A 27,505-nucleotide genomic window follows, 5' to 3' on the forward strand; every position below is an offset into this window, starting at 1 on the left:
TGCTTTAATTGCCTCTCCAGTACCGTATTCCATATATTTTATTACCATTTGAATAAAGAAACTCTGCCCAAGTTTGTTATGCACTAATAATGTTATACTTTGCAGCTTTTATACCCCCAGATTTTGAACCCTTAACCATTGTGAACTATTCATTGCAATTAGTTTTATGAATCCCTTTAATAATTATACCAGCTTCACATTTTGCCATCGTGATTTATCATCATCCATATCCATGTGTGCAAGGGAGTATGGGTGCAACATGTGCACAGTGTGTATAGTGTGACTAAGTATTATTAGGAAGACAGTCTGGTGTCCAGAGATCTAGCGAGGCGATTGAGATCAGATGTGTTATCCTTGCTTTCTCTTCTGAGATTCACTTTCATTGGAATTGGGGGTAGGACCTTCTCAGTGGTTCCATCTGTAGATCTCCCTCCCTGAAAACATACATCAGTGTCCTCAATGGCTTTTACCAAAATTCTTAAGTCATGGTTTGGGTCAGTTATTCCTTGATCATTTAACTCCGTGGCCACTTTCCACCTAACCTGTGCAAATGAAAGCTCTGATTTAGTAGAGAGTTAGTTCCCATTTTTGGTTAAATAGTTATTTTTTAAATTGAAAATAGGTGTTTTTTAACAGAGGTGCTCAGTAAATTAATGGCTTAATATATATACTGTATATATTATAAATAGAAGATGGTAAGTGACCCCTGACAGCTGAAAGGAGAAGCATTATAACTCCACAGGCAGCTACGTTTCTGGATTTCTGGCTCAAGTTACTTGATGTAATAAGTATTTTTCTGTAAGTGCTATTCTCCTACATGGGATTTAAGCATAACTAAAACTGTTGTCTACCTTTGTTTTGGGGACACTATAACAGGTTCGGAATGAGTCGTAGATCCCCTGCCTCCATTGACAGGCAGAACACGCAGACAGATACTGGTGGCAGCAGCAAATCCACACCTAGCTGGCAGAGGAGTGAGGATAGTATTGCTGACCAGATGGGTAGGTAATTAACTTCTGCAGTAAGCAAATGGTATTAATCCCAAGGTGACTTTGGCAATATATTTTTCCATGAAGAGGGAGAATCATCTAAAGCAGTGGCTCTCAACCTTTTCAGACTACTGTACCCCTTTAGGAGTTTGATTATCTTGCGTACCTCGCCTCTTTCCCCCTCCCCCCCAAATTTCATTTCACTTAAAATCTACTTTCTTACAAAATCAGACACAAAAGTGTCACAGCATACTATTGCTGAAAAATTGTTTGCTTTTTCATTTTTGTCATATAATTATAAAATAAATCAATTGGAATATAAATATTGTACTTCTATTCAGTGTATGATATATAGAGCAGTACAATCAAGTCATTGTTTGTATGAAATTTTAGTTTGTACTGACCAGTAGTGATTTTTAATGTAGCCTGTTGTAAAACTAGGCAAATATCTCGATGTGTTGATATCCCCCTGAAAGACCTCTGCGTATTCTGCGGGGTATATGTACCCCTGGTTGAGAACCACTGCTCTAAAGCACTGTATTTTCTCTCTGTGAGTGTTACCCTTATTAATCGGAATTAATTATTAGATCTCAGATATACTTCATTCTATGTCTTCGAGACCTCAGATTATCGTACGAGGAAAAACTGAAGTTATTGTGAGACTAAACCTTCCATAATTCTCCCACTCTCTGGAACACCTTGTCTTTAAGAAGTGGTTGGATAGACATGCTTATTAGTTTGTCTTGCTGTTGAAGACTTGTTTGACCTTATCTAATCTCCCCAGTGGTTTGGCTTAGTTTAATTTTCGCTTAGTTTATCTTAAGTGCTTGTGATGTTCCCTTTCAAATGGTGCTATATAAATGCAAATTGATTGTTTGATCATTGAAGCTGTAAAAATCCCATGTACAAAATGGAAAAAAGCAATTAAAGTTTAAATAGTGAAATAAATCTATAGCTTGGTTAGAATCACCTTCCACTAGTGTATACATTTTCTTTGCAGTTTGCAATTAAGCTGTCAGCTGAAGAAACTTATTAACGACATAAAACAGCTGGATACAGAAGATTTGCATTGTTAAGCCCTCATTTGGAATTTCCGTGCATAGACCTTTTCCCTCTTTATATATTGCTGTTGTGCACTGAAGTGACAACTTGACATTAGTTAATACCAATAAGAGTCTGACACTGATACAAGTTTTGCCACAGCAGTAGCCAACCAGTTGCATTGATGCAATATGACTAGCTTGGTCAAGGTTACTATTTTTTTTATAATTCTTCCATTGTCATAGGTTAGTAGGAACTTAGAACATTTTACGACCAAAGGAATTGAAGGTGCTCCTGTCAGTTCAGATTTTTCCCACCCTTGTCTGCACTTAGATCTTCTTACTGCATTGCAGTTTCCTACTATGCTTATATAAATGTGCTAGTCTTGAACACCGAATAAAGTATTCAGTGAATGAAGTAAGAGTTTGGAAAGTGAAATGTGATTCTCAGATTCTGAAGACATACTTTGTTCCAATAACTTCAGAGCCTCAGTAAGCTGTGCCTTATTATTGAAGCCATCTGTCATCCCCTCCTCCTTTCTCCTTTTAACATGGAAAACCTGTGATTATACTCATCTGGTGTTCTCATTTTGACAGAATGCTTTTTAATTGCATATGTTTTGATACTGTTGTGATGGTAACGACACATGTAAAACTGATCTCTTGTTCAGCATTACTTTTGCAGTTTCTCTGCTGTATATTGGTGCTGGCACTGAATAGAGCTGCCAGCAAGTTCTGCTGTGGAATATTAGATGCCATAGTATTGGCTTAAAGAAAGTGAAAGGAGCAGGAAAAATTTGTGTTTCTGGTGGGAAAGGTGGTTCCAAGATTTGCCAAAAACAAAGAAAGAGACTACAGCGCTGTCTTTCAGTATCTGTCTTGGGTAGTGTCCTGCATGCAGACAGTTCTGACTGTAAGCTGCATATCTGGGTAGAAGCTGTAATGCCAGTTCTGATAAATCTATGTTGTAGTAGTTTGTTTCACCACAAATAAGCAGAATTCTTTAGCTTTAAAAAGGCAATATTAGGGTTTGTGAATAGATAGGACATAAGGCACAGTAGGTTCACACACAGTTGTTTCTGCCACACTCTCGACTTTAAAGAATTTTTGTCCACTGCACTACATCGCCATTTTTTGTCACTTTTACTAGAGTAAGAGGGCTCATTAGGGCTAGAATGGTAGTGTTCTAGCTGAAGATTGAGAGAGTGTAGCTATACTTAAAAAGTCTGTATACTCACATGTCCACTTTGCCCAGTTGCAACTGGTGACCAAACTTGCCTTGCACTGGCTACACTTGATGGCATTACTGTTTGTCTGTAGGTAGGAATGAAACACAATAACTTCTGAATGCTGCGTTCAATCAATTCCGAAATTTCAGGGAATATTCTAGCCATCAGTGACCAGAACACTACTGGCTTTGCAGGAAAATGGGAAACTGAAAGGAGGGAAAATGGGGACACATCCCTTTTAGTACAGCCACAGCTGCAAGTGCCTGTGCAATTGTCTATAGATCAAACAATTTTATTTATGACACCTATTAACATCTTCCACCATAATTCCTCTGTTCATTCTCTCATTAGAGTTGAACATGTTGACACCCTGAATGACTTATCTCCCAGATAAATAATGGTGGTTGGAGGAAAAGGTGGGAGAATTAGTGTTGGCAGAGATTGGGGGACCGTGGTGTGTGGGGAGGAGGGAACACAGCTCCTGGAATGAAGGGAAGATGGGAATGAGGTACAGATAGGGTCCCTGGTGTAGGAGGATGGGGGAATGGCGGACATGGAAGGAAGTGGGAATGGGGGTGCACACAGAGCCCTTAGCTTCGGGGGATCCTAGTATGGAGAAGGTAAATGGGGGGCAGACAGAACCCTCTGGTGAGAGAAGAGATTAAAAGAATGGGGACAAATACAGAGCCCCTACAATGGCAGGAGAATAGGGGACTCTGAAATGGGGGCAGGAAGGAATGGGTGGCACACAGAACCCCTGGTGAAGGAAGAGATTGGAAGAACCTAACATGGGAGAAGGGGGACACATAGAGCCCTTGGAATGAGGAGGAAGTGGAGGATTGGGGGGGGCACACAGCCATGGGGGAAAGGAGAGAATGGGGTCTGGGGGGGAGTGAGAATGGGAGCGCACACAGAGCTGCCAGCTTAGTGGGGGAGAATGGAGAACACGGGTATGGGAGGAAGGATAATAGGTGGGTCACACAGAATCCTTGGCAGGGAGAGAGATCGGGTGATGTTTCAAGGGAATCCCTGAAACAGAAGGTGGGAGGGTGGCACTTAAGGAGCTTGTGGGGTGGAATGGAGGAATTCAAGATAAACTCGGCCTACAAAAAATATGAAGTGTGCCACCCTCTAGTATTCTAAGTTCCTTGGTTTTTGTAAGCACAAATTTCTCTTTTGAAAATGCAGTGTGTTCAGTATCCCTAGAAGATCCATGTATAGAACTATCACCAAGACCAACCCTATCAAAAGATAGATACACTTTTAGGTCTTTGAAAGCAAATATATACTGCTGGGGAACCTGTGGCATACACCAGTATCTGTGCCTCCTACACCGATACGTACCGACAAACTTTACTATGCAACCATACAAGAATCTGAGTGTTTCTACTCACATCCAGTTCCCAATTCACTTGTGATGCCTGCTGCTAATGAGAAAATGTGTCAAGGCAGATATAAGTCCACACCTAAAGTTTAAGAAGCCAAGAAATTTAATTTAATGAGGAGGAAGATTTACTTTACATCCTCCTTACACATGTGCATTGCTTGTCAGCAGGTTTTCTTGTCTAAGTTCAACTTTGTTAATTAGAATGCATTTTCCAGGTTTACAAATAATTTACCTGAGGATGCCATGAAAGTGTTCAAGGCTTTCCTGGCAGAGGGCCATTTAGTAGCAAAACATTGCTGCAGTCAGCCTTGATGTGGTGGACGCATCATCTAGGATTATAGCCTTGGCTAGACAGTGAAGAGGGTTTCTTGACTCCAGAACTCAGGCTTTGAGTTGAACATAAAACAGACCATAGAAGTCTTACTAATTGATGGACAGTCTCTCTTTTCTGAAAAGAGAGATGAGATATTTTTTAAGAACTCCAGGGCCATGTTAGGGTTATCCTCAAGCTGAAGTTGGACCATGCCAAACTGATTCTCACTGCATCAGGTTGGCCAAGACAGTGCTGGTTCTTTGACCTCAGTCTGTCTGTCCAACCTCCCAGATCTCTTCCTCACCTTCCCAACCTACTGACTCAACACCATGGCCAGGTTGCACATCTGGCATTGAGCAGTCTTACACTTCGCAGCATGGATGGTGCATAGCTAGGTGAGAAGGAAGATCAATGTTCAGAAGCAGTTAAGAGAGTTCTACTTAATAGTAGGACTACATATTTGGCCAAGTGGAAGCATTTTTTAATTTGGTTGAATTCCCTTAGATATTGACCATTGTTAACTCATATTCAAGAAATTTGGATTATTTATTGTAGTTGTAGTTCTCAGGTCAGGCCTTTATCACATTGATGGTTCTCTTGGCAACAATCTTGGCATTCCATCCCCCAATCCAAAGGAAGCCAGTTTTCTCAAAGTTCATGGTAGTGAGATTTCTGAAAGGCACGATCCACCTGTTGTCACCAGTAAAGGAAACAGTTCCATTGTGGGACCTCAGTACTGTACTGACTGCCCTCATGGGTCCTCCATTTGAGTAACTGTCATCATGCTCATTGTCTCTCATTTCTCCAAAGACAGCCTTTCTTATTGCTAAAACTTCTGCAAAAAGAGTCAGCAAAAATGCAAGCCCTTTTGGCATGGCCTCCATATACACAGTTCTTCGAAGACAAAGTGTCTTTGAAGCCACATCCAGAGTTTTTGTCTAATATAGTTTCGCAGTTTCATCTTAATCAGGTTATTTACTTACCTGTATTCTTTCCTAAGCCACACTCAAATGCAGTTGAACAGCAGCTTTGTATATTAGATGTGAGATAGAGATGGTGCCTGACATTCTGTGTGGAAAAAATTATATCATTTTGTTCATCACCACCTCAACTCTTCATCTTTTGCGAGGATTAGATGAAAGGTCAGCTAGTATCTGTGCAGACAATTTCTAGGTCGATAACTTCCTGCATTACCCCAGCTTATGGAGTAGGTTGAACCACATCCCTACAGTCTTTACTGGCTCATACAATAAGGACTCAAGCAACATCAATTGCATTTTTCAGTGATGTTTCAATCTTGGACATTTGCAGAGCTGTGGCATGGTCTTCCATACATACTTTTGCCAAACCTTATGTGATTACTACAGCATCTAGGTCAGATAGGAAAGGAAGTCAGTTGAGAAGGTGGTTCTGTAGTCATTATTTAAGAAGCCCCATCTCCTACCAGTACTGTTTATGTATCACTTCAGTAGAATACATGTCTGCAAACAGTCGAAGAAAAAACGGTTACTTGTCTGTACTATAACTTGTTCTTCAAGATGTGGGTGCAGATGTGTTTTCCATGACCCACCCTATCTCCTAGGCTTGGATTCAGGTGCGAAGGAACTAAGGGTAGTTAGGACAGCGGCAGCCTTATATAGCCATGGGAGGGGCTATGAGGGCCAGAGAGTGTGAATGTTGCCCCAACGGGTACTACTAAGCAAAGTTATCTGGCTTTGGTGCACTGGGCACACGCCCACCTGAGTGGAATACACATTTGCACCCACATCTCGAAGAACAATAGTTACAGTATAGGTAAGTAACTTTTTTCACGGAGTACAGTCAAAACTATTGAGTGGTATGGAAATAGTTCAACAGATGGTATTGCTATTTAGGACGTCAGACAATAGATTCTTTTAAAAATATCCGTTTATTTATAGATGGTTTGATGAGAAGTACTTGGGGTACTTTTACAAGATATGCTTAAAGTTCAAAGGGGAAATAAATGTGTGTAGTTAAGTGATCACTATAATTTGTCTGTTCTGCCTTGCTTACAGTACAACTAAACAAATATGGACCTCAAGCTTTCTAATCTATTGTCCTCTGGCAATGTGAACAAAGAGACATTCATTTTCATGGTATGCCAGCATCTGGTTTAATATCCTGGCCCCATCTTGAAAACTTGACGCACAGTCCTCACCTGATGTAAATATTCATGGCTCCATTGACTTCAGTGGAGCTGTGCTGATTTACTCCAAGTGAGGATCTGGCCCTTGGTTTTTTACATGTGATTTGTAGATCATACATTCTGCATTTTGAAATAAATTTGATTGAATGTCCGAAGGTTTTGGTTAATGACAGCAGTGGGGAAAATCAAATTATAACATCAGATTTCAAGTTTTTTTAATTTGTCACACATACCCTTATGGTCCAAATACTGTGTAAGTGCAGTGTTGCTTGCTGTATTGCAGAACCAACATGCCATCTCCCAGCTGTATCAAAAGTACTGCCATCCTTCAGAGACAGCCCCAGTGGAAGACTAATAAGGCAGGATCCTGTGGTCCACTTGTCTCCAAATAAGCAGGGTCATGTAAGTTAACTTTTTTTTAAAATTATTTTTAAATATTTGACTGTTCCTGCCCAAAAGGCCTAGGTGCTGTTCAAAGGCAAAGTATCTTTCAAAAACATAATTATAAAATCAGCTAAAATCCGTACTCCCCTGTTAGAATATGGAGGAGTCAGCAAAGCAGATTTGTTGCCTTTTCAGTATTAGAGAAGCTAAGCACAGCTTTCATAGCCAATTTATTAGCGGGAACATTTTACTGCCAATTGTACAGCAGGTTTTTGGTCTGGTACCTGGTGATAAGCAGAGGATTTGTGGGAACCTTGATTATTCCCAAAGTAAGTATCCTTTATAAGTCTCCATAGCTATTCCCAGGCCACACATGCAAGACTTCGGAACTTACCAACATGCTTTATATGGCGAAGTTTAGAATACACATAGGTTGAAATATAAATAGCACTTCCCTTGCCTCTGCAGTTGTTTTTGTTTTAATTTTCCTTTCTTTATCTCTTCTCTCATTTATTTGCTTTAAATGTGATAATAACTTTCTCCCTATTGGAAAGGTTCTTCCATAATAGCTGCTGGAGTCCTGCCTGAAGATGTTTTTCGTACTTTTACACATACGTTCAGTCATTGAATAGAAAACTCCATCCTTCTGGCCATGTAGAACTTGGTAGAAACACCCTGTAGAGCTTGTCAGACATATATCTGTTTGTGATGTACACAGTATTCCCAACTTCTGCCAGCCCTGAAAGGGAGAGACCCAGACTAGAAATGAGACTTGGGTCCTCTGCAATGGAAAGCCAGGTGCTGTTACAAAGGCACCTTTAAAGTTTCCACCAGTGTGAAAGGTTCTGTCAGTTACAGTAGTAGTCCCAATCTTTAAAACAGCAAATTCCACTAGAATCAACAGAATCTTTTTAAGAATGTCCACAGTACCAGGCCACTTACTGCATACAGTATGTATGTAAATAATTTCCTTGTTATGTAGTTATATAAGCTAAATTGCTTGATTATGTTGAAATGATTAGCTATGTCGATTTACGCACAAATAGTATTCCCATATGGATATTTGTTTACTGTTTGCTGTTGCTGACTAGCATTCTGTTTTGGACATAGCTGTCACTTCTGCTACTGGTGTACTGCAAAATTCTTCTGTTATCAGCTAGTAAAACCACTCCTTTATAAAAGTGATGATGACTCGTCTTCATGCACACAGCAGTATGAACCAATTTTGACATTTTGATACATTTGGTCTTTATATTGACACATCTGAACAAATGTCAAGATAGGAAATGACTTATGTGTAGTAAATAAGGCCAAAGCAAAATGTACTACTGGAAAAATTGAACTAAACTAAACTTGAGATCCCTTTCAGTCCTACATTTCCATGATAAATTAATAGTTGCATTGTTGTAATTTAATGTTTGCTTTGCTGTTTTTTATTCTTGTAGATTGAAGGATGGTAGGAAGAGAAACAGTCTTACTGAATAGTTGAAGCTGAAGATATTTAGGAATTAGAATCAATTTAATGACTGTAGTTCCAAATTTTGTATGAATTCTTGCTCTAGGACATCAACAATTCAGAGAGAGAGATTCCTGATACTGTGTGGATCCATGCTTATTTCTCCTTACTCCCCCAAATTCTATATATATTCCTTGTACACTTGGCCCAGAACATGAGCTGTCCTTGGTACAGTGGGCTCCAGGGAGAGGAGGAGGAGGTAGGGAAGGAAGGAAGAGGAGAAGTAATAGAGGTGGATTTAAACTATCTTTCCACCTCTTCCACTGTCTTCAGACCATCTAACCACCAAATAAATAGATCTCTTGCATAAAGTATAGCAGTTTCAGACCCGATTATATGTTAAGATAGTTAAGTCCAAAGCAGATTGTGAAGAGTTGCAAAGGGATCTCACAAAATGGCAGATGATATTCAGTGTTGATAAATGCAAAGTAATGCACATTGGAAAACATAATCCCAACTATACATATAAAATGATGGGGTCTAAATTATCTGTTACCACTTAAGAAAGAGATCTTGGAGTCATTGTGAATAGTTCTCTGAAAACATCCACTCAATGTGTAGCAGCAATCAAAAGAGCTAACAGAATGTTGGAAATCATTAGGAAAGGGATAAATAAGATGGAAAATATCATATTGCCTCTATATAAATCCATGGAATGCCCACATCTTAAATACTACATGCAGATCTGGTTGTGTGTCGTCCCGTCCCGTCCCGTCCCGTGTCCGTCCGTCCGTCGTCCCTGTCCCCCCCCCCCCCCTCTCAAAAAAGATATATTGGAATTGAAAAAAGTACAGAAAAGGACAACAGAAATGACTGGAATATGAAACAGCTTCCATGTGAGACTAGATTAATAAGACTGGGACTTCTGAGCTTGGAAAAGAAACTAAGGGGAGATATGATAGAGGTCTATAAAATTATGACTAGTGTGGAGAAAGTAAATAAGGAAGTATTATTTACTCCGTCTCATAACACAAGAACTAGGGGGTCACCAAATGAAATGAATAGGCAGCTGATTTAAAACAAACAAAAGGAAGTATTTCTTCACACAAGCAGTCAACTTGTGGAACTCTTTGCTAGGGATGTTGTGAGGGCCAAGACTATAATAGGGTTCAAAAAAGAACTAGATAAGTTCATGGAGGATAGGTCCATCAATGGCTATTAGCCAGACTGGGCAGGGATGCAAAATCATGCTCTGAAGTGCCCCTAGCCTCTGTTTGCCAAAGGAGGGACTGGGCAACGTGATGGACCACTTGATTACCTGTTCCGCTCATTCCTTCTGAAGCACATGTCACTGAGCCCTGTCAGAAGACAGGATACTGGGGTAGATGGACCATTGATCTGACCCACTGTGGCCATTCTTGTTTTTATATAGATGAGCAGAACATCCAGAATTACGTTCAATAGGAATTAAAAACAAGAAATTCAGAAGGGATATAAGCCCTCCTGCTTTATGGCATTAGTCAATCAGTAACTGATTATGGGGGATAGGAAGAAACTTCCTTTATAAACAAGTTATTTCACAAGTGCCCACAATGAAGTTTAAAGCATTCCTCTAAAGCATATGGCACTGGCTACTGTCAGAGGATACTGATCTAGATGGATGCTGGTCTGGTCTGGTCATTCCTACGTTCCTCCTTTTGCTCACTGCACTGAAACCTCTTTTCTTGCAACTCTGCCTTTTGAAGTTGATACTTTCAAAACCAAATAATGACATTTCAGTGCTTATTTGCAAAAGAGACTGCTGTTGAGGAAGCAGTGCTTCCTAGTAAAGGGGGATCAGAGTAGCTGAGTTGCCCATTCTGCCCTTTCTCAAACTTTTGGGTAAGTAATCAGATTATTAAAATAACACACACTTCAGCTGTGGATTGATGGGTTCTCGTGCTAAAATACCTGCACCTTAAAATGAGCATCTGCATGGTCTTTAATTATAAGCACTGTTGAAGAATTGAGCACTTTTCCACTGTTGTGCAATTAAGATTGAACATCAGATGTTTAAACATGAATGGTCAGTTTTCCTTGTGAGTGAGCTTAGTACAGGTGACTGAATTTTAAAGCAAATGGTGTAAAAAAATATTGTGGGGCAAATAACATGTAAATCAAACTTTCTCTGATAAATTAAAGTTATACTAAGCCTTTAAAATGGGAATTAAACTGATGATCTGAGTTATGTCTGTGAATTTTAGACTTTCTAAGTCCTCCCAGGCATGTGTAAAAGTAGAGCTCCCATCGTGCAGTTGTGCCCTCTTCGTCTTGTCTTCATCGTGATAATTCCTAATTAAAGCCATGAACGTGTTTTTTGTAGTCTGACAGCCACTACTCCAGCCACTCCAGTAGCAATACTCTCTCCAGCAATGCTTCCAGTGCCCACAGTGATGAGAAATGGTATGACAGTGGCGATCGCACTGAGTCGGAGCTGAACAGCTACAACTACCTTCAAGGGACTTCAGCTGATAGTGGCATAGATACCACCTCATATGGCCCCAGCCATGGCAGCACAGCTTCTCTGGGAACCTCGGCAACGTCTCCTCGATCAGGGCTTGCAAAGGAGAAAGTCGCACCACTGTGGCATAGTTCCAGTGAAGTAGTCTCCATCGCAGACAGGACTTTAGAAAAAGAGAGCCATGTTGTAGACCGGAAGGCAGAGTCTTCACTAAGCCTGGATATTCACAACAAGAACCAACCAGCCTCCAATCCTTTAACAAGAGAGAACAGTGCTTATAGTCTTAGTGATGCTGTTTCCCACACAAGGTAATTTTCTCTCAAGTCATGACTGCTGCTCCTTCACTTTCTCTCTCTCTCTCTCTCTCTCTCTCTCTCTCTCATACCAGAGGTGAGAAGTGAGTGTTAAAGGAAAATTGTGTGCTGATTTTGGGCAACCCAGTGGTTCGAAAGATCCCACTGTGTAAGGTGTTTGACAGTGGACACTACGTGTGATATTTGTACCTCCTGCTGGTGGGTTCAGTCAGTCTAAGGAGAGTGTGAATATTTGTGACAGCAGGAACATGCTCCACTCTGTCACTATTACACATGACATAAGTTTTTTAGTATGATAGATGTATTATAGGGAACATCTATCCAAACATTGCTCTTCAAATTATTGTCAACAAGAAGATTAATAAATTTAACAATGCCCCCATTTGATTTTGGAATTTTCATTTCTTTTTTTCATGTGGTGGTTTCATACAGGAAAACATATCTGTACATTTGCTTCATCTTTCCATGCCCCCTCCCCCAATCTTTTTTGTTTAGAAACTTGGCAGATAGTGTGATTTAACAGATAGCACAAGGGATAGGAAATGAGAAGACTGATTCTAGTGCCCACTCTGCCACTGACTGTATCTGTGACATAGGACAGTTGTTTTGCCTCAGTTTCTCCATTTGTAAAATGAAGATATTGAACATCTTTGTAAAGTGCTTTGGCTCCTTAGATGAAAGGCACTTATTCTTCAAATTAATCATAAAAATTAGAGGTGAAAAAAATTTGGATCTTCTAGCTTGCTTTCCAGAATACTGAATATAAATATTTTTTAAATGTTATTAATCATGTTAAGAAGAAAAATGCATCTATGCCATAGTATTAAGCAAATAGACCAAATGTGCAAGGGAAAGCATTTATCATAATTCTTTTCTTCCTGGTTTTGGGGAGGCAGTTGCATTTATTATTATTTTATATTAATTTGTTTGTATTTTTAAGAGACAGCTAAGATATCAAGTGGGTTGGAAGGCAGAAAATACGATACTAACAGTTCTTCAGTCTAACAGTTCTGTTAGAGGAGAAATGTGATGAGGCAAAGCTGGATAACATTTATTTTAAGACAAATATATTTTAAGGATTTCTTTTTAGCATTCATTAGTGATCACTCAGAACCCTGCTGTGCTCTTTCCTTTATATCTTCTCTTGAGGAAAGCAGACTTGGTCCCATGGAAATAGCAGCTGCCTTAAATATGAGGATCTGATTGTACAAGAATCTCTGAATGCTGGAAAGTGGCCAGCAAACTTTTTTGTTTAGAGGGAACTTTTTGGAAAGGAGAAAAAGGACCATGGTAAATCTGCGAGTTACATTAAATACCAAAAGCAATATTGTGAAGACATTCCCAGCAGTAAAAACATGTTTGTGCTGTTGGGGTTCTAACATTCTCTCCTCCATGCAGCAAATAGTGAAAATAGAAAAGTAGAAATAAAAAAGTGGAAGAGAATGAAAAGAAAAAGGAAACATATCATGAAATACAAGGGGTATACAGACTGATACCAACTGATTATAGGCTTAGCCTGTCAAACCATCTCATTAATTATTAACTGTACAATAGCAATATGTCTCCAAACATGGCATTTTTCTATCATTTATTTGGTTTTACCCAATTGTTATTTCTCTAGTTACACTTAAATCGTTTGTTCCTGTAATATTTTTTCAGAATGGCATTGAATTTTTTTGATAAACTATTCTGATTTTATACTAAATATAACGGTTTTGTTTTGCTTTATTTGAAAACAAACAAAAGTAGAGTTCTTTACAAAGAAAATGATATAGTAATCTGTAGAACAGAATTGAGACACCCTAATTTGGAAATATTGTAATACCTTGCAAAATTAATGCACAGTACTTGGTCTGTTAGCCATGGAGAAAAGACAGGCTACCGTGTATTCCTTCATTATTATTTAAAATTTTTTGAACATTCAGAAATGTATTCAGTGCCTCAAAACCAAATAAAAGAGTCTGCACTCTTGATTAGACATGACACTGTAAGTGAGGGTTACAAAACGGTAGGGAAGGAGAGAGGAAAGTCAGGAGTGATAATAAGAACATGCTGTTACTCCATAAGGCATGTACACATCTTAATGGTTCTACCCCTCCCTTTTTTAAAACCTTCCCTTCACTTCTTATAGGCTTACCTTGTGCCTGCAGACCTAAAATACTTTTTGTATGATCTATAAAGGCAGTCATTCTGAGCTGCAGGAAGAGGAACTTAGGTTGGCGACAAAATGAACAGAACAGCAGAAAATAAAATAACTGCAAATTAGGGTGTTTGTGCCTTTAGAAGACAGGGACAGTAATTAGTATGCAGATCATTTGACAGTGCATAAAATAACTTGTACCTGAGAATTGGTGGCAAAATGTAAATTATAGTGATTAAATTTTGAAGCAGTATTTCTGGCTGGGCTTTATTTTCCTTCTCCACCCCCATTCTCAAAATCCCTATTGATGATTGTGCAGGTTTCTCATGGCATCCCAGGAAGACAGCGTTAATGTAGGGCAGTAATTACACAGAATCATTATATTTGAACATCATTAGCAGAAACCATATGCACTGATAGTTTGAATTTCCTAAAATAAAAAAGGAAACATATTAATTATGTCAAACTTTCATTTGCTCCCTAGCTAGATAGTCTCTTATGGTCTTCGCTATCAAAACTAAAACAAAAGCACTGGTATTTTCAGCCCAATATGGTATTAAATTGCTTTTTTTTAAAAGTTGTATTTCATGACTGGACAATATTTTTAGGAGTAGATAGATTATCTAAGATTCTTTTGTGGGGGTTGGAGAAAAAGATACTTTTTATTCTTTCCTATTACCATGCTCAAGTTCAGTGTAAAAACCTTTCCTCGAGCCTGAGGTTTGGACTCTGCTATCTTCAGAGACAATCAAACTGTTCTGACTGCCAGCTAGAGCAATGTGAATTCCCCCTTTCTTCCCAGGGATTGAATGTGCTGCTCCACAATGCTTCCAGCCCCTACTGGTTCCATGTTTTTGTAGACTGTACTCAAACTTGTGCCCCAAGCCTTTCAGGTTCTATACAGGCGAACACCTTTACTTTTGCAGTGCCCCACTGACTTCAGAGTGTTTGCACTTTGTTATTCAACAGCTTGTAGGTTGGGGGCTTTTGATCCCTGTATGTCAACAGCACAGTATGCTGCCACTGAGCATCAGGCTAACTCCAGGAATTTTCATGATGTAATAGTGAGCACCTCAAAAAATATTTAAAACTTGTATCTAAACAAGGACAAGTGGGGAGCAATGTAATATATAAACAAAGAGCATCCAAAAATAAAAATTATTGTGAGCTAACTTTTCTACTCCCCTGCCACCACCCCATTGTTCCTTGAATAGTTGATGTGTTCTTTGCTGCTTGGGTCTTATTTCATGTGTTTAGCTTACCCTCTCCAGTGACACACCTTTGCAGAAAGAGGTATGAATAAACACATGGAATGTATTTGGAAATGTATTTACAAGCCCTTCCTTTCCTGCTTGCTGATACTGCTCTCTTTAAAAAATCTCCATTAACACTAACAATTCTGAAAAATAATGGGAATATTAATGTTTCTACACAAAAGGAAAAACTTCCCTATTCTCGAATGCACACGCCTTTGGAATTATAAAATATTTTAAAAACAAAAGCGCTGCTCACAGTTTTATTTTAAGACGTGCATACCAGCGAAGCACTTGATGTTTTAACTTGATAGTGGAGATGCCTTGTAGATGGACTGGTTTTCTCAGCATGTATAGTTTTTCTTTTAAAAAAAAATGGTGGTGGGTGAGGGGAAGGGCCTCAAGCAGCTTCTTAATTTGTTTTTCCTTACTTCTGCTCTGTTTCCTTAGCAGAAGTGATATTTCTATAGGACATAAGTGGACAAGATTTGTGACATGCAATTTCAGGTGGACTGGACCTGACCCTTTAAGAGCAAGCTATTCCCAGTTTTTTTCAATCTGACTTTTACTGGCAGATATCTGGAAGAAATTATGATTGTCAGCTGTGTTTTAGGGCATGAATAGAGATAAAAAGAAATCTTTGGATTGGGCACACAACTGGGAAGCAGGAAAACTTAGTTCTTTTTTACACTAATTTGTGACCTTGGCAAGTCATTTCTTATCTCTGGCTCAGTTGCATTATCTATTTAAAAAAATAAAATGGAATAACAATACCTTCTTTTGCAAAGGCCTTTGAGATTTACAAATGAAAAGCGATGTATAATATCAAGTGTTCAGTATTATTATGAACTGTGCAAACAATAGGTTACCTCATAAGCAATGCCTTAAATACCTTCTATAATTGTTTCAGTAATAAATGAGACAATGCACCTTCACAAGACAGGATCACTGGAGAACTTGCTATCAGGCTAAAAATGTAGGGATCATTCAACTACTAGTTAATTCAATCATCCACTTAATTTTTATTTCACAATCAGAAAACACTGCTTTATACCAGAAACTTCATTTGTTTCAAGCACTAGAATTACTATCCCCCACCTCCAGTGCTAGTTACGGAGAAGACAATGCACATAAGCAATGTGGAAAATTATGTAACAAAATCCTTTAAAATATATGATGACGTTTCAGCAGAGTCTACACATGAAGTTTTGCTGTAGTTGTAGATGCCTCAACCTTTTTAAAGGATAACCATATATAGTCTTCTTAAATTTATTGCTCCTGTTCCTTCCTAGACAGTATCTAACTTTTGTATCAACATATAAATGAAAACTAGTGCTATCCAAGACCATCTTCCTATCATGCAAACAAACTGGAATTAGACACCCTGTTTCTTCTCATTTTTTGTCTAGACAGATTGTCAGGAATTAAGTATATTAAAAGACAATCCTTACAATTGCAGTAAAGGCTAAATCTGCTGGACAGCAAATTAATTGGCTAGTCATTTTTCTTCTTTTTAATGAAACTGCTATTGCAGATTTGCCATTTACTCTGAATGATAAAAATAAGAAAATAACATATTTAACCCACATTTTCCTTCTCTCCCCAATGTTATTTGCTCCCTTATTCAACTGCCTTGAAATGACTAGAGAAAACTAGAAATAATTCAGCTTTATGGGCCCAAGGTCCAGTCCACCTGGAATGCTTTTTAGGTAAAATAGGTATTAGCCAAATGATTTCTTCCTCTTGATTAGATGCTTATGGTAAGAGGGTGCAAAAGAAAAAAAAAAGGACGCCTACTGTGGTGAGCAATCCTATTTTTTTCCCCTTAAACTTTTAGAATTGAAAATTAGGCTTTAAAATGCTAGGCAGCCAAGCAACTGCATTGATCATGGCCTGCATAACTCTCAGACTTCACAGAAGAATGGTTCAGCTTTTGTAGAATCCTCAGATCTTGGATCTCAATGTAGGTAAGTCCTCAATGTACAGTCAGTGGAGCCCATTTATATTGATAATGTTGCCCAGCATCTTTCATCAAATAAGTACTCAGTATATTCATCCACACAGTTTCCTCACAAACCAAAACTCTGGTTTTCTCTAACTATTTCTCCTTTTTTTCCTGTCTCCTGTCTTTTTTGGTAATACTGAAATGAAACTTCTGTTATGTGAAATGTTTGAGTGTCTACAGGACTCTGACGCTTCCATTTTTGTCATATAGTAGAGAGTGTTGGCTCATAGTGGCATTTGTCAGCTGTGCCAGCAGCAGCCTCTGAATTATGAGCAATAATGAATAAGGCCAGTAATATATATCCTCTAGAGTTATATATTGTTGGGATTTTTTTAATACTAAAAAAATCTCATGTATTGAAAAGGCTTGTCTTGTGGATAAAACACTGAACTAGGACTCACACTCAGGTTCTCTTGCTAGCTCAGCCACAGACTTCTTGTGTTACCTGAAGTCATGTAACTTCTCTTTGCCTTAGATTTTCTGGCTGTAAATTGGGGGTGATACTCATAGGTGGCTTGTGAAGTTTAATTCATTGGTTTTCCAAAGTGCTTTGCAATCGTCTGATGGAAGGCACTGGAGAACAGTACAGTATTATTATTATTAGCAGCTTTATATAACAATAATAATAGTAATACTTTGTGTTCCTGGTTACCAAATGCAGTTTTTAAAGAAGTTACACAAGATGCATACACATACACTTAAGTTAAGCTTTGTCTTTGTTATGCTTCTCTCCCAGTACCATGAGCTCACGACACTCTGCCAGCCCAGTTGTTTTCACCAGTGCCAGAAGTTCACCTAAAGAAGAGCTTCATTCTGCTACTTCCCCACAGCTCGCACCTTCTTTCTCCTCCTCCTCTTCCTCCTCCTCTGGTCCTAGGACTTTCTACCCTCGCCAGGGTGCTACTAGCAAGTACCTGATTGGATGGAAAAAACCTGGAGGGACAATAAACTCTGTGGGGTTTATGGATACCAGAAAGTAAGAGCGTTTTTTTGGTTCTATTGTTTGGTTGTTTACTTAACATGAAGAAGCACTGAAATCCAGAGAAGTTTCCCATATGGAAAGTCCTATAGAATTTAATGGAATCATCATATTTCTACAGAACTTTAGAATCTCTGCCTTAGAATTCCATAAGGTGGTTTAAAAATTCTATAGCTTGGTTATCATTTTTCATTATTTTGTAAAAGTTTTAAAGTAATTTCCATAGAAATTCTATAGAATGCTGTAGATGTCATCCTTATTAAATTGTAGGATTTTTCTTTAGAGAATTCTTTAAATGGAACTCAAAATATTAATTGAATAAATGATAAAAACAAGCCTCCTAGCACTCAGAGCATTTTTTTCCCCCTTGGAGTCTTCATTTTGTTCTCACATTCTAAGACTTGCACCAAGAGTTTTGTGATTTGGGGTCACAAATGACCTTGAAAGGTGGAGGTTGGAAAAATGCATATCAGAGCAATTGGCCCACTGCAGTGGAGATTCAAATGCTTGGGCAATTAGGGTGGCTTTGAAGTCATTATTGGTGTTAAGCACAGCATGCCCAGATGATGCCAGTAACTGTGCAATGAGCTACTAAAGGGAATGCTAGAAAGAAGAAGCTGAAATAAAAAGTAAAATAAAGTATTTAGTAGAAGTTATACAGTGAAACCCAGTTAAAAGAATAGGGACATTTGGTATGTTTATGCATTCAGCTAGTATTTTACAGGCTTTAGTTTATATGTTTGGTTTTCGTGCAGAACACTCATTCCTTTAATAGAGAAATTGATTACTCTCTTCATGCATTGGATGTTGATGCTTTCAACAGGTTTATTCCTTTAACAGGTATTCATTTATATGGGACTTTACTGTATTATACAAAATTTTAGCTTTGTCTTCCCTTATCCACACCCTCCCTCTCCACCCCATTTTTCCCTCTGAAACTCTTCATGATGCTTTACTGCTGGTTACATTAATAGATCCAGCCCTGAGTGTCTTTGGGTCCTGAACATGTCTGTTTCCTTTCCTTTAAGACGTCACCAGAGTGATGGCAATGAAATGGCCCATCCACGGTTACGTGCATCAGCCAGAGATCTACGGGCATCACCAAAACAAGTATCCAAGTCCAATATTGAGGAAGAGCTGAAGAAACTAATAGATCTCGACAGCCCAACTCTGGAGTCCCAGAAGAATTTTAAGGTATGCTACAGAAATGGATCATCCTCTTTTGTCACTGTTAAGTGAAATTCAGGGGACCAGAAATCTATGCCAGTTTACAGCAGCTGAGGGTCTGGACCCAAATACTTCATTAATGTCTGAGTGCATCATTCATAAAGCATTGTTCATCACTGTTAATCAGCTAAACTGAACTGCAGAGTGTTGAATATCTCATGGAAAATGTGAACATTGTCAACTCTAAGGAGAGTTGAAGACATTCAGCTGCTCAGCATGTCACAGTGTCCTAGAAGTTTCTCAGATGGAACTTCCCTGTTCTCATCCATAACAACAACAAAAAATTCAAAATTTTAATCTTCCTTAAATTCTTGACATGGACACAAGGCTGGCCATTTGCCTCAGAGCTTATCAGTCGCTGGAGGTTAGTAGTATGGAATGGTTTTGATATTCTAGCCATTGCAATGGGATGGCAGATTTTTGTGCAAGCCTTTGAGGAGACTAATATACTTAACTGAAGAGAACACCTAAGACACATTGAATGTGGAAATCAGAACACTGTCTCTATCCAGTTGTGAGTGGTCCTTCCACTCTTTGATTAGAGCACTAGAGGAGTAGCATGTTGATAGAGCACTGAGCAAAGCAGCATACATGCCTTAGTGCTTCTCTCATCCTGTTACTCGCTGCACAATGACCAAAAATGCTCCCTAAACCTAAAACAAATATTTATACATACTAAATCTACTCAGGAAAATTCCTAAGGTTTTATCAGTAGTTGTAATGACTTATAATTTTAAACGTAAATAAAATAGATCATTTTCAAGAAAGTGTTTTGATTTCTATAGTCTCTCTGTACTAAGTCAATGATTAACAGTTCATGCTCATCACCCAGGGCCCATATGGTTTCTACAGCAACCATGTAAAAGAAAGAGCTTTCAACTTTTCTCTGCTTGTCAAAACCCAGAAAGACTTATTAACACTTGTAGGTATCAGATTCCATATACAGATTATTTCCATGTTACCTTAGAGGCTGGAGAGAAAAAAGTTTGCAATGGGCAAGAATTTTTTTTAACTGTACAGTGGTTTATAAGGGGAAAGAGGCATAGAAGAGATGGAGAACACCCTCCTCCTGATTTGTAAACAGGGGCCTATTGTCTTTTCAAGAAATTCCATATAAACTGTTAATTGTCCCAGAGACCACTAATAGTGTCCATCTTTTGTGAGCCTCTTACTTTGACTATGCCCATTGAGTCTACTCTTTCCAGTAACCTTCATTTACTTGGTGACTGGGGTTAGTGTGTCAGCTCAGCCTCGTGACCGCCTGAATTTTATCAATGCTGTCATAGTCTACTGGTAATGAAAATAAATGTTAAAATTTAAACATAACTCTCATTTCTACCCAGTGCACAATTTGTACTTCATGTTAGGTTAAGAAATGTGGCTCTCCTTAGCTATCCTTTTTTTGGCAGCAGCACTTCTAGTATTTGGTAATCAAGAAGTCCTGTTTCCTGTTAGGATAGATACTTTTTTGGGGTCTCCTGATCTTTCTGCCTTCTCATTCCTTCCCTTTTCCCTGTCATCTTCAACTCTCCTTCCCATCTCTCCTTCCCTTTTCTTACTGCTTCTTCTCTTCACACTCTTCACCTCCATGCCATCTTCCTCTGACTCCCCTCTGCTTTTCACTTCCCTGCTCACATTGCATCTCCTCCCTAAATCCACCTAGTACTTAAATATTAATAGCCTTAAAATGTAAAGGGCTAGTGCTAATCATGTTTCCAGTTTCTAATATTCAAGGCTGCAAGTGTTTCTACTCTGGGATGTCTAACACAAAGAGCAGTTGAGCAGCACTTGGTGTTGGGAACTGGTTCTTTCCTCCCCACTGTTTCCTCCCCTAGGGACAAGTATTGTCAGATTTGGCTGGGTCCTGACAAGAAACTGCCAGCTGGGCTTTTAGTCCCAAAAGGAAAAACCAGAGTGGTTCTCTACCTAACATGTGAAATCGTTATTATTGACCCCTTGGTATCAAAAGTTGTCATTTTTCTGGTGCTCAGCCCTAAATGGAAAACTCACATTGTGATGGTCTTTCCAGACCTCCTGACACCATAGCAATTAAATTAGCCAGTCTTATTTTTGTGCCCACTGAGCCCCATAAACAGTTATAATCCCACATCTCAACAGACACATAATTTTTACATCAGTATGTTTTCAAAAATGCCACTACAATGTCATTTCTGCTTATGGTAACTTTAGAGACTGGCTTTGACCACACCATGCAACATTCATCTTGTTCACCAAATGACCAGAGTGTGTATCTCTCTTAGTGTGGACGATTCCATGGAGGAGAACTGGCAGAACACACAAACAATTAGCATATAAAATAGTCTCTTTTCTGTTTTTCCTGATGGTATCAACAAGTAGATACCCTGGAAGGTAGGAATAGGATACAGAGTGACCTAAACAAACTGGAGGATTGGGCCAAAAGAAATCTAATGAGGTTCAACAAAGAAAAGTGCAGAGTCCTCCACTTAGGAAGGAAGAATCCCATGCACAGCTATAGACTGGGGACCGATGAGCTAGGCAGCTGTTCTGCAGAAAAGGACCTGGGGGTAACAGTGGATAAAAAGCTGGATATGAGTCAGCAGTGTGCCCTGGTTGTCAAGAAGGCTAATGGCATATTGGGCTGCATTAGGAGGCGCATTGCCAGCAGGTCACGGGAAGTGATTATTCCCCTCTATTCGGCATTGGTAAGGCCGCATTTAGAATATTGTGTCCAGTTTTGGGCCCCCCACTACAAAAAGGATGTGGACAAGTTGGAGATAGTCCAGCGGAGGGCAACCAAAATGATTAGGGGGCTGGAGCACAGGACTTATGAGGAGAGGCTGAGGGAACTGGGCTTGTTTAGCCTGCAGAAGAGAAGAGTGAAGGGGGATTTGATAGCGGCCTTTAACTACCTGAAAGGGGGTTCCAGGGAGGATGGGGCTAGGCTGTTCTCGGTGGTGGCAGATGACAGAACAAGGAGCAACGGTCTCAAGTTGCAGGGCGGGAGGTCTAGGTTGGATATTAGGAAAAAGTTTTTTACTAGGAGGGTGGTGAAGCACTGGAATGGGTTACCTAGGGAGGTGGTGGAATCTCCATCCTTAGAGGTTTTTAAGCTGAGGCTTGACAAAGCCCTGGTTGGGATGATATAGCTGAGGTTAGTCCTGCTTTGAGCTGGGGGTTGGACTAGATGACCTCCTGAGGTCCCTTCCAACTCTAATATTCTATGATTCTATGATTCTAAGTTTTTAAAATATTTTAGCTACGTTTCTGGTTCTTTATCCATAAACACAAAACTTGGGGCAGATTTTAGCAGGGGCTTCTGATCTTTTTGACAAAAAACGTATTTTGTTTTGGCAGATTGTCCTCCAATGTACAGAGCCAATAGCTTTTCTCTTCCTCTCCACTTGTGTCCCATTCTGCAGCGTGGGTTTTAATCACTGAAATAGAATAACATCTGATTAAAACAATTTTATTTATTTATTTATTGTGAATAGATAAGTATTTCTCTGCAGATGAGCAGCTCTCCAAAATGCATTTAATCTTGTCTGCTCCAGGGTTTTCAATTAGTGGAACTGTTTTTGTTTCATTAATTTTTATTCAAAGCTCTCTGAAGGATTTTAGTTTTAGACTTTCCTCATTGTTCTGTTACACGGGGCTTGTCGCCAATTGGCATCTTATTGGCTATCAATGCTGTCTTAGGAGAGTGTGGAAGATAGCACAGGAGAGAGAACTCTTTGTTTTAGGTATCACTTAACATGCTTCTGTAAACATTTTCCCTAGTACATGTGGTCTGTAGCTTAATTTACAGAATCCATTAAGACTTTTTGAGGTTAGATATCCTACAAGATGTCTGTTGAATGATAAAAATAGAAAAATTAGAGATGGCAAAGATCTAATACCACATCTAATCTTGATCTCTTTCAAAGCAGTTGTTCATATAGTACTTTGTCCCATCCAGTTTAATGAAGATTGAGTATGTTAAAGCCTGTTTCCTTGTACAAATATAAATTGCTTTAATAAACAAATGTAGTGTATGTTTGAAATGTTACCATACACTGAAGTCCTCTTAAGAATTTATAGTCACACCTTTCCCTCCTTTCAGTCTCCATTCCCTAGCACTCCTACCACAAAGCGTGCCTTGCAGAGGACTCTGTCAGATGAGAGTATTTACAGTGGTCAAAGGGAACATTTCTTCACTTCACGGGCCTCGCTGTTGGACCAAGCCCTGCCAAATGACGTCCTCTTCAGCAGCACATACCCTTCTCTTCCCAAGTCACTGCCCTTACGAAGGCCATCATACACTTTAGGAATGAAATCATTACATGGTAAGTATATTTCCAGCCTTATTACAGTAAAGAAGAGATTCCATGACAGTTACTTTAACAAAAAAACAGTTGCCTGGCAGTTTGTTAATTGCATCTTGATTTTGTTAAAGGAAGGGGAGTCAAATCCCATGTCTCAGGATGTAAACTGGATTTTTTCACCCATGGATACAGCACGGCATAATCGGCCCACTAAATAGTTTGGGGGAAGAGGTGGGGAAGTTTGCCTTTTTCTTTAGCATCACGTTTTCACCACTGCCAAAAGCAGGAATCAAGACTAGTTGGTCCAAAGAGCCAGTCCTACGTGTCTATGATTGCCTACTTCTGGTGTCCCATGTTTTAATATATAGGTTATAGAAACAAAGTACAACTGACCACGAATACCACTGAGGTGGATGAATTCCAGTGGACATTTGGAGGTACTAAAGCACTTAATAAATTCTTATTGCACCAACTGATCCTGAATTCAGATCCTTGTGCTACAGACTGCAGGGTTTGGATTTGTTTTAAGGAATTTGATCAAGCGTTAAACACGTAATTTGAAGAAGCTACCTTATTTAGTTGTTTAAAGTGTGCATGTGATTCTGCAAATGCCCCCATTATTGCAGTGAAGAGCATCAGTAAGTTTATGCAGTATAATGTAGATTACTTTGTGCTGAATCCCTTGCTGCTTGCGGGGTGGGGTATTTTACACAGATTCCCACTGCGCCATTTACTTAAATATGTAATTGTGTGTTTCCTGAATATTTAACCTTCACTTGGAGAAATAGTTTAATAGGCCTCCTGGTGTGAAAATGCTCTATATTGTCTTTTGGAGATGTATAGCTGTTTCTATTCATATGGTGATACATCTTAGTTAAATGAATATGAGTATTATAACATCAGTAGGCTCAACTCAATGCAGAGGTACTTAAGCACTTAAAACCAAGCTACAGTAGTTTGTAGTTCTTTGATTTGCATTTTGCTTTAACTTTTAGCATAGTTGGTTGTAGTATGTACCATTTCTCTGGGTTGAAAACTCTACCAACTCTTCAAAGGTGGAGATTTTAGTCAATTTCACTCTGAAGTCTAGGAGTGTATAGGATGCATCAGAGCCGCTGAGGAGGCTGACAGGAGGAAGACTGCAGTTTCCCAAAAATGGAAGCTCCAATCTTTTATTCCGTAGGACATACTTTACCAGATTTAGTGAGTTGATCAAATGTGAATGGTATGATAAAGAAAGGAGAACCCCTAGTTCTCTCACTACAAAGTACCAGGTTGAAACAGTGGAAACTTGTGTACTGCTGAGTTGGAGGGGAGAAGTAGCTGCCGCCAGCCATTATCTTCCCCACTCTTTGAGGAAGTCCTCTTTTATCCTAGCTGAAATACTGAATCTCCTTCCCCAACTCTATTAGAATGTTATCTCTGATCTTCTCCAGCTTGAATTTTGAGCTGTGGCACTGGCTGGCCAGTCTGCCCCCACTGACATTATGACCTGACAGACATGTGGAAGCAGTCTGAAATGCAAATAATGTGATGATTAGAGTCAAAAAAATGATAGACTGGATCAAGCAGGCAAAAGCCAAAGGAGTCTTCAGTGCACAAAAGGACTCAGGTTAGCCTAAAAAAGCCCAAACCCTGCTCCAAAAAACAGATAACCAGAGTACAAATAATGGACTGGCTGTAGGTGCAGGATATTCTGACTCCTAGTATGTCATCCTGCTCTTTCCAAATGTGTGTTTATCTGCCACTAGGAGTATTTGTCTTACTACAACTCTTGCTGTTAAACAAGGTGCCATGAATTGAAGTATAATACTGTTTAACACATTTCACCCTGGTCATCTAACTGGGAAAAGAAGCTGGCCCCTGCATCACAAGGAACATTGTTTGTCCATTGACTGTCATCAGATTCATAGAATACATTTTCTTCAGCTGAACACTATGCTGGAAAAAATATCTACGTAATTTTCATCTGCCTCTCATTACTAGACATCAGTTCATTCAGTATTGAAATTGACATTTTTGTAAACAGTTGCTGCTGTTTAACATACTTCTCATAGTGGGTCAAGGGGATGAAGCTCCTTTTAGTCTTTCTCTCCATAGGTACTAAAATATATTTTTAGACTGAGTTACGTTTATAACTGACTTTTGGAAAGAGTGCCTGTATGCCCTGGAAGTGTAAAAGGGAGCAGGCAATACAGGGTCTCCTTTCATTTAGTGTTTTCATCTTGTGTTTTCCAAAAGAAGCTTGGCTGCTCTGTCATTCTCTGCTGTGCACTGAACTGGAAATCTCGAGACTCTTATTACCCATTCTAGAGCAGGGGTTTTATGCGATCGTCGTCAAAATAGGATTTTCAATTTTCTGTAAAATTCAGGTCTTGAAGATAAAAACAAAACAAAACAAAACAAAAAAAAAAAACCCAAACATGTGAGTGACACACAAATTGTCTTTCTTATTTACAAGCCCTTGATCAGAGAGAGTTTAAATAGAACTGGATATTTAATACCAACCCAGTATTTGTTAACTTCCATTCACCCATAATTCTGTTAACTTTAAGCATATTAATAACAGTTGCATCCTCAAGGCAGCTCTTCATATTGTGTGGAGGGGGAAAACATGAGCTAGAAATATTCTGATTTGCCAGTTTGTCGTAACTGACAATCCAGTTAACACCTTTGAAACAGGTAATTTTGTCAGTGGTTACAAATATTTCATATTTCGTTTTCTTTTAATTCCATGTGAGAAAGGGATATTGTAGTAGAGCCAGCAGACTGCTGAGTCTGCTAAAGCTTATCAGGCCTATGAGAGGACATGAGTTGTTGAGGCGCAAGAATCTGCAGGGAAACAGTGTCAGGTGAGAGCCTGGATTTCCAAGTGCTAGTCTGCAGATCTTGGGCATGTTGAAGAGAACTGAATCTGAGGGTGAGAGATTAACATGATCCCCAAAAAGCTAACTTGCAGAATGATGTGGCTGATCAGCTTCACTGTGGATCTTAATGGTGTCTGGGCAGGTTTGAAAAATGACATCCCAGAAAAGAAAGGAATAGGGATTCAATTCTTTATTATTTGGAAATGAAGGAAACTTTCTGTGAGGGAAATGGCCATGTTTTCAATTATTTTATTTTTTTTCTTCATGGCTCCAGGAGAGTTCTCTGCCTCAGACAGCTCCCTCACAGACATCCAGGAGCAGAGAAAGCAGCCCATGCCAGACCCGGGTCTTATGCCCTTGCCTGATTCTGCTTCTGATCTGGACTGGTCAAACTTGGTAGATGCTGCCAAAGCCTTTGAGGGTAAGTATTTGAAATACATTACTGGAACAGCTTATATGCTACTTTACACCTCTCTGAGGATGGCTTTTTAATTCTGATATTTTTTCCATTTCTTAGCTTCTCTTTTACTTGAAGTCCAAGTTCCTTTGAAAATGAAATCCAAATAGCAACAGCCTAATATGTGTTTGCTTATAATATTCAGATGCCATTTCTTTACATTTGAATCATGCTGCAGGTTTCAGTACTGTAGCTGAAACATAAAATGATTTAGCTGCATTTCTGTGTAACTGAATACTTTTCATTAATACAGACCAGTCACAAAGGTCACAGCATGCATGGACAGTCATCTGGGCATGAACGTGCAAAGTGGAAGCCAAGCAGCAGTGAAAAGGAGTGCAGACTGTAAAATGCAGTAGAAAAAAGTTTGTGTTATAGCTGCAGTGCATTGCCGAAGTAATTTGGGAAGTCTGCCTAGCAGGCACATGCCTTTCCATTACTATTCTTCCTTAGCATACCTCCAAATGGACTTGCACATTGATATCACTTTATCCTATGGTGCTTTCCTTCACAAA

General features: G+C 39.2%; 1 protein-coding gene across 12 annotated transcripts in view; it reads left to right on the forward strand.

The window, feature by feature from the left end:
* The window catches only part of SIPA1L1 (signal induced proliferation associated 1 like 1), a 394,920-nt gene that overhangs the window by 361,779 nt on the left and 5,636 nt on the right, over positions 1 to 27,505 (forward strand). For all 12 annotated transcript variants that reach the window (XM_067557845.1, XM_067557840.1, XM_067557837.1 and 9 more), the window contains 7 exons: positions 877 to 1,001; positions 7,409 to 7,527; positions 11,328 to 11,773; positions 17,914 to 18,153; positions 19,185 to 19,350; positions 23,465 to 23,687; positions 26,808 to 26,954. In XM_067557845.1, the coding sequence (XP_067413946.1) occupies positions 877 to 1,001; positions 7,409 to 7,527; positions 11,328 to 11,773; positions 17,914 to 18,153; positions 19,185 to 19,350; positions 23,465 to 23,687; positions 26,808 to 26,954 (1,466 nt within the window). The remainder of the gene's footprint in view (positions 1 to 876; positions 1,002 to 7,408; positions 7,528 to 11,327; positions 11,774 to 17,913; positions 18,154 to 19,184; positions 19,351 to 23,464; positions 23,688 to 26,807; positions 26,955 to 27,505) is intronic.

The sequence above is a fragment of the Emydura macquarii genome, unplaced genomic scaffold (assembly GCF_026122565.2).
Source record: "Emydura macquarii macquarii isolate MOO-44397 ecotype Brisbane River unplaced genomic scaffold, CSIRO-AGI_Emac_v2 contig_1876, whole genome shotgun sequence".
NCBI classification, from domain to species: domain Eukaryota; kingdom Metazoa; phylum Chordata; order Testudines; family Chelidae; genus Emydura; species Emydura macquarii.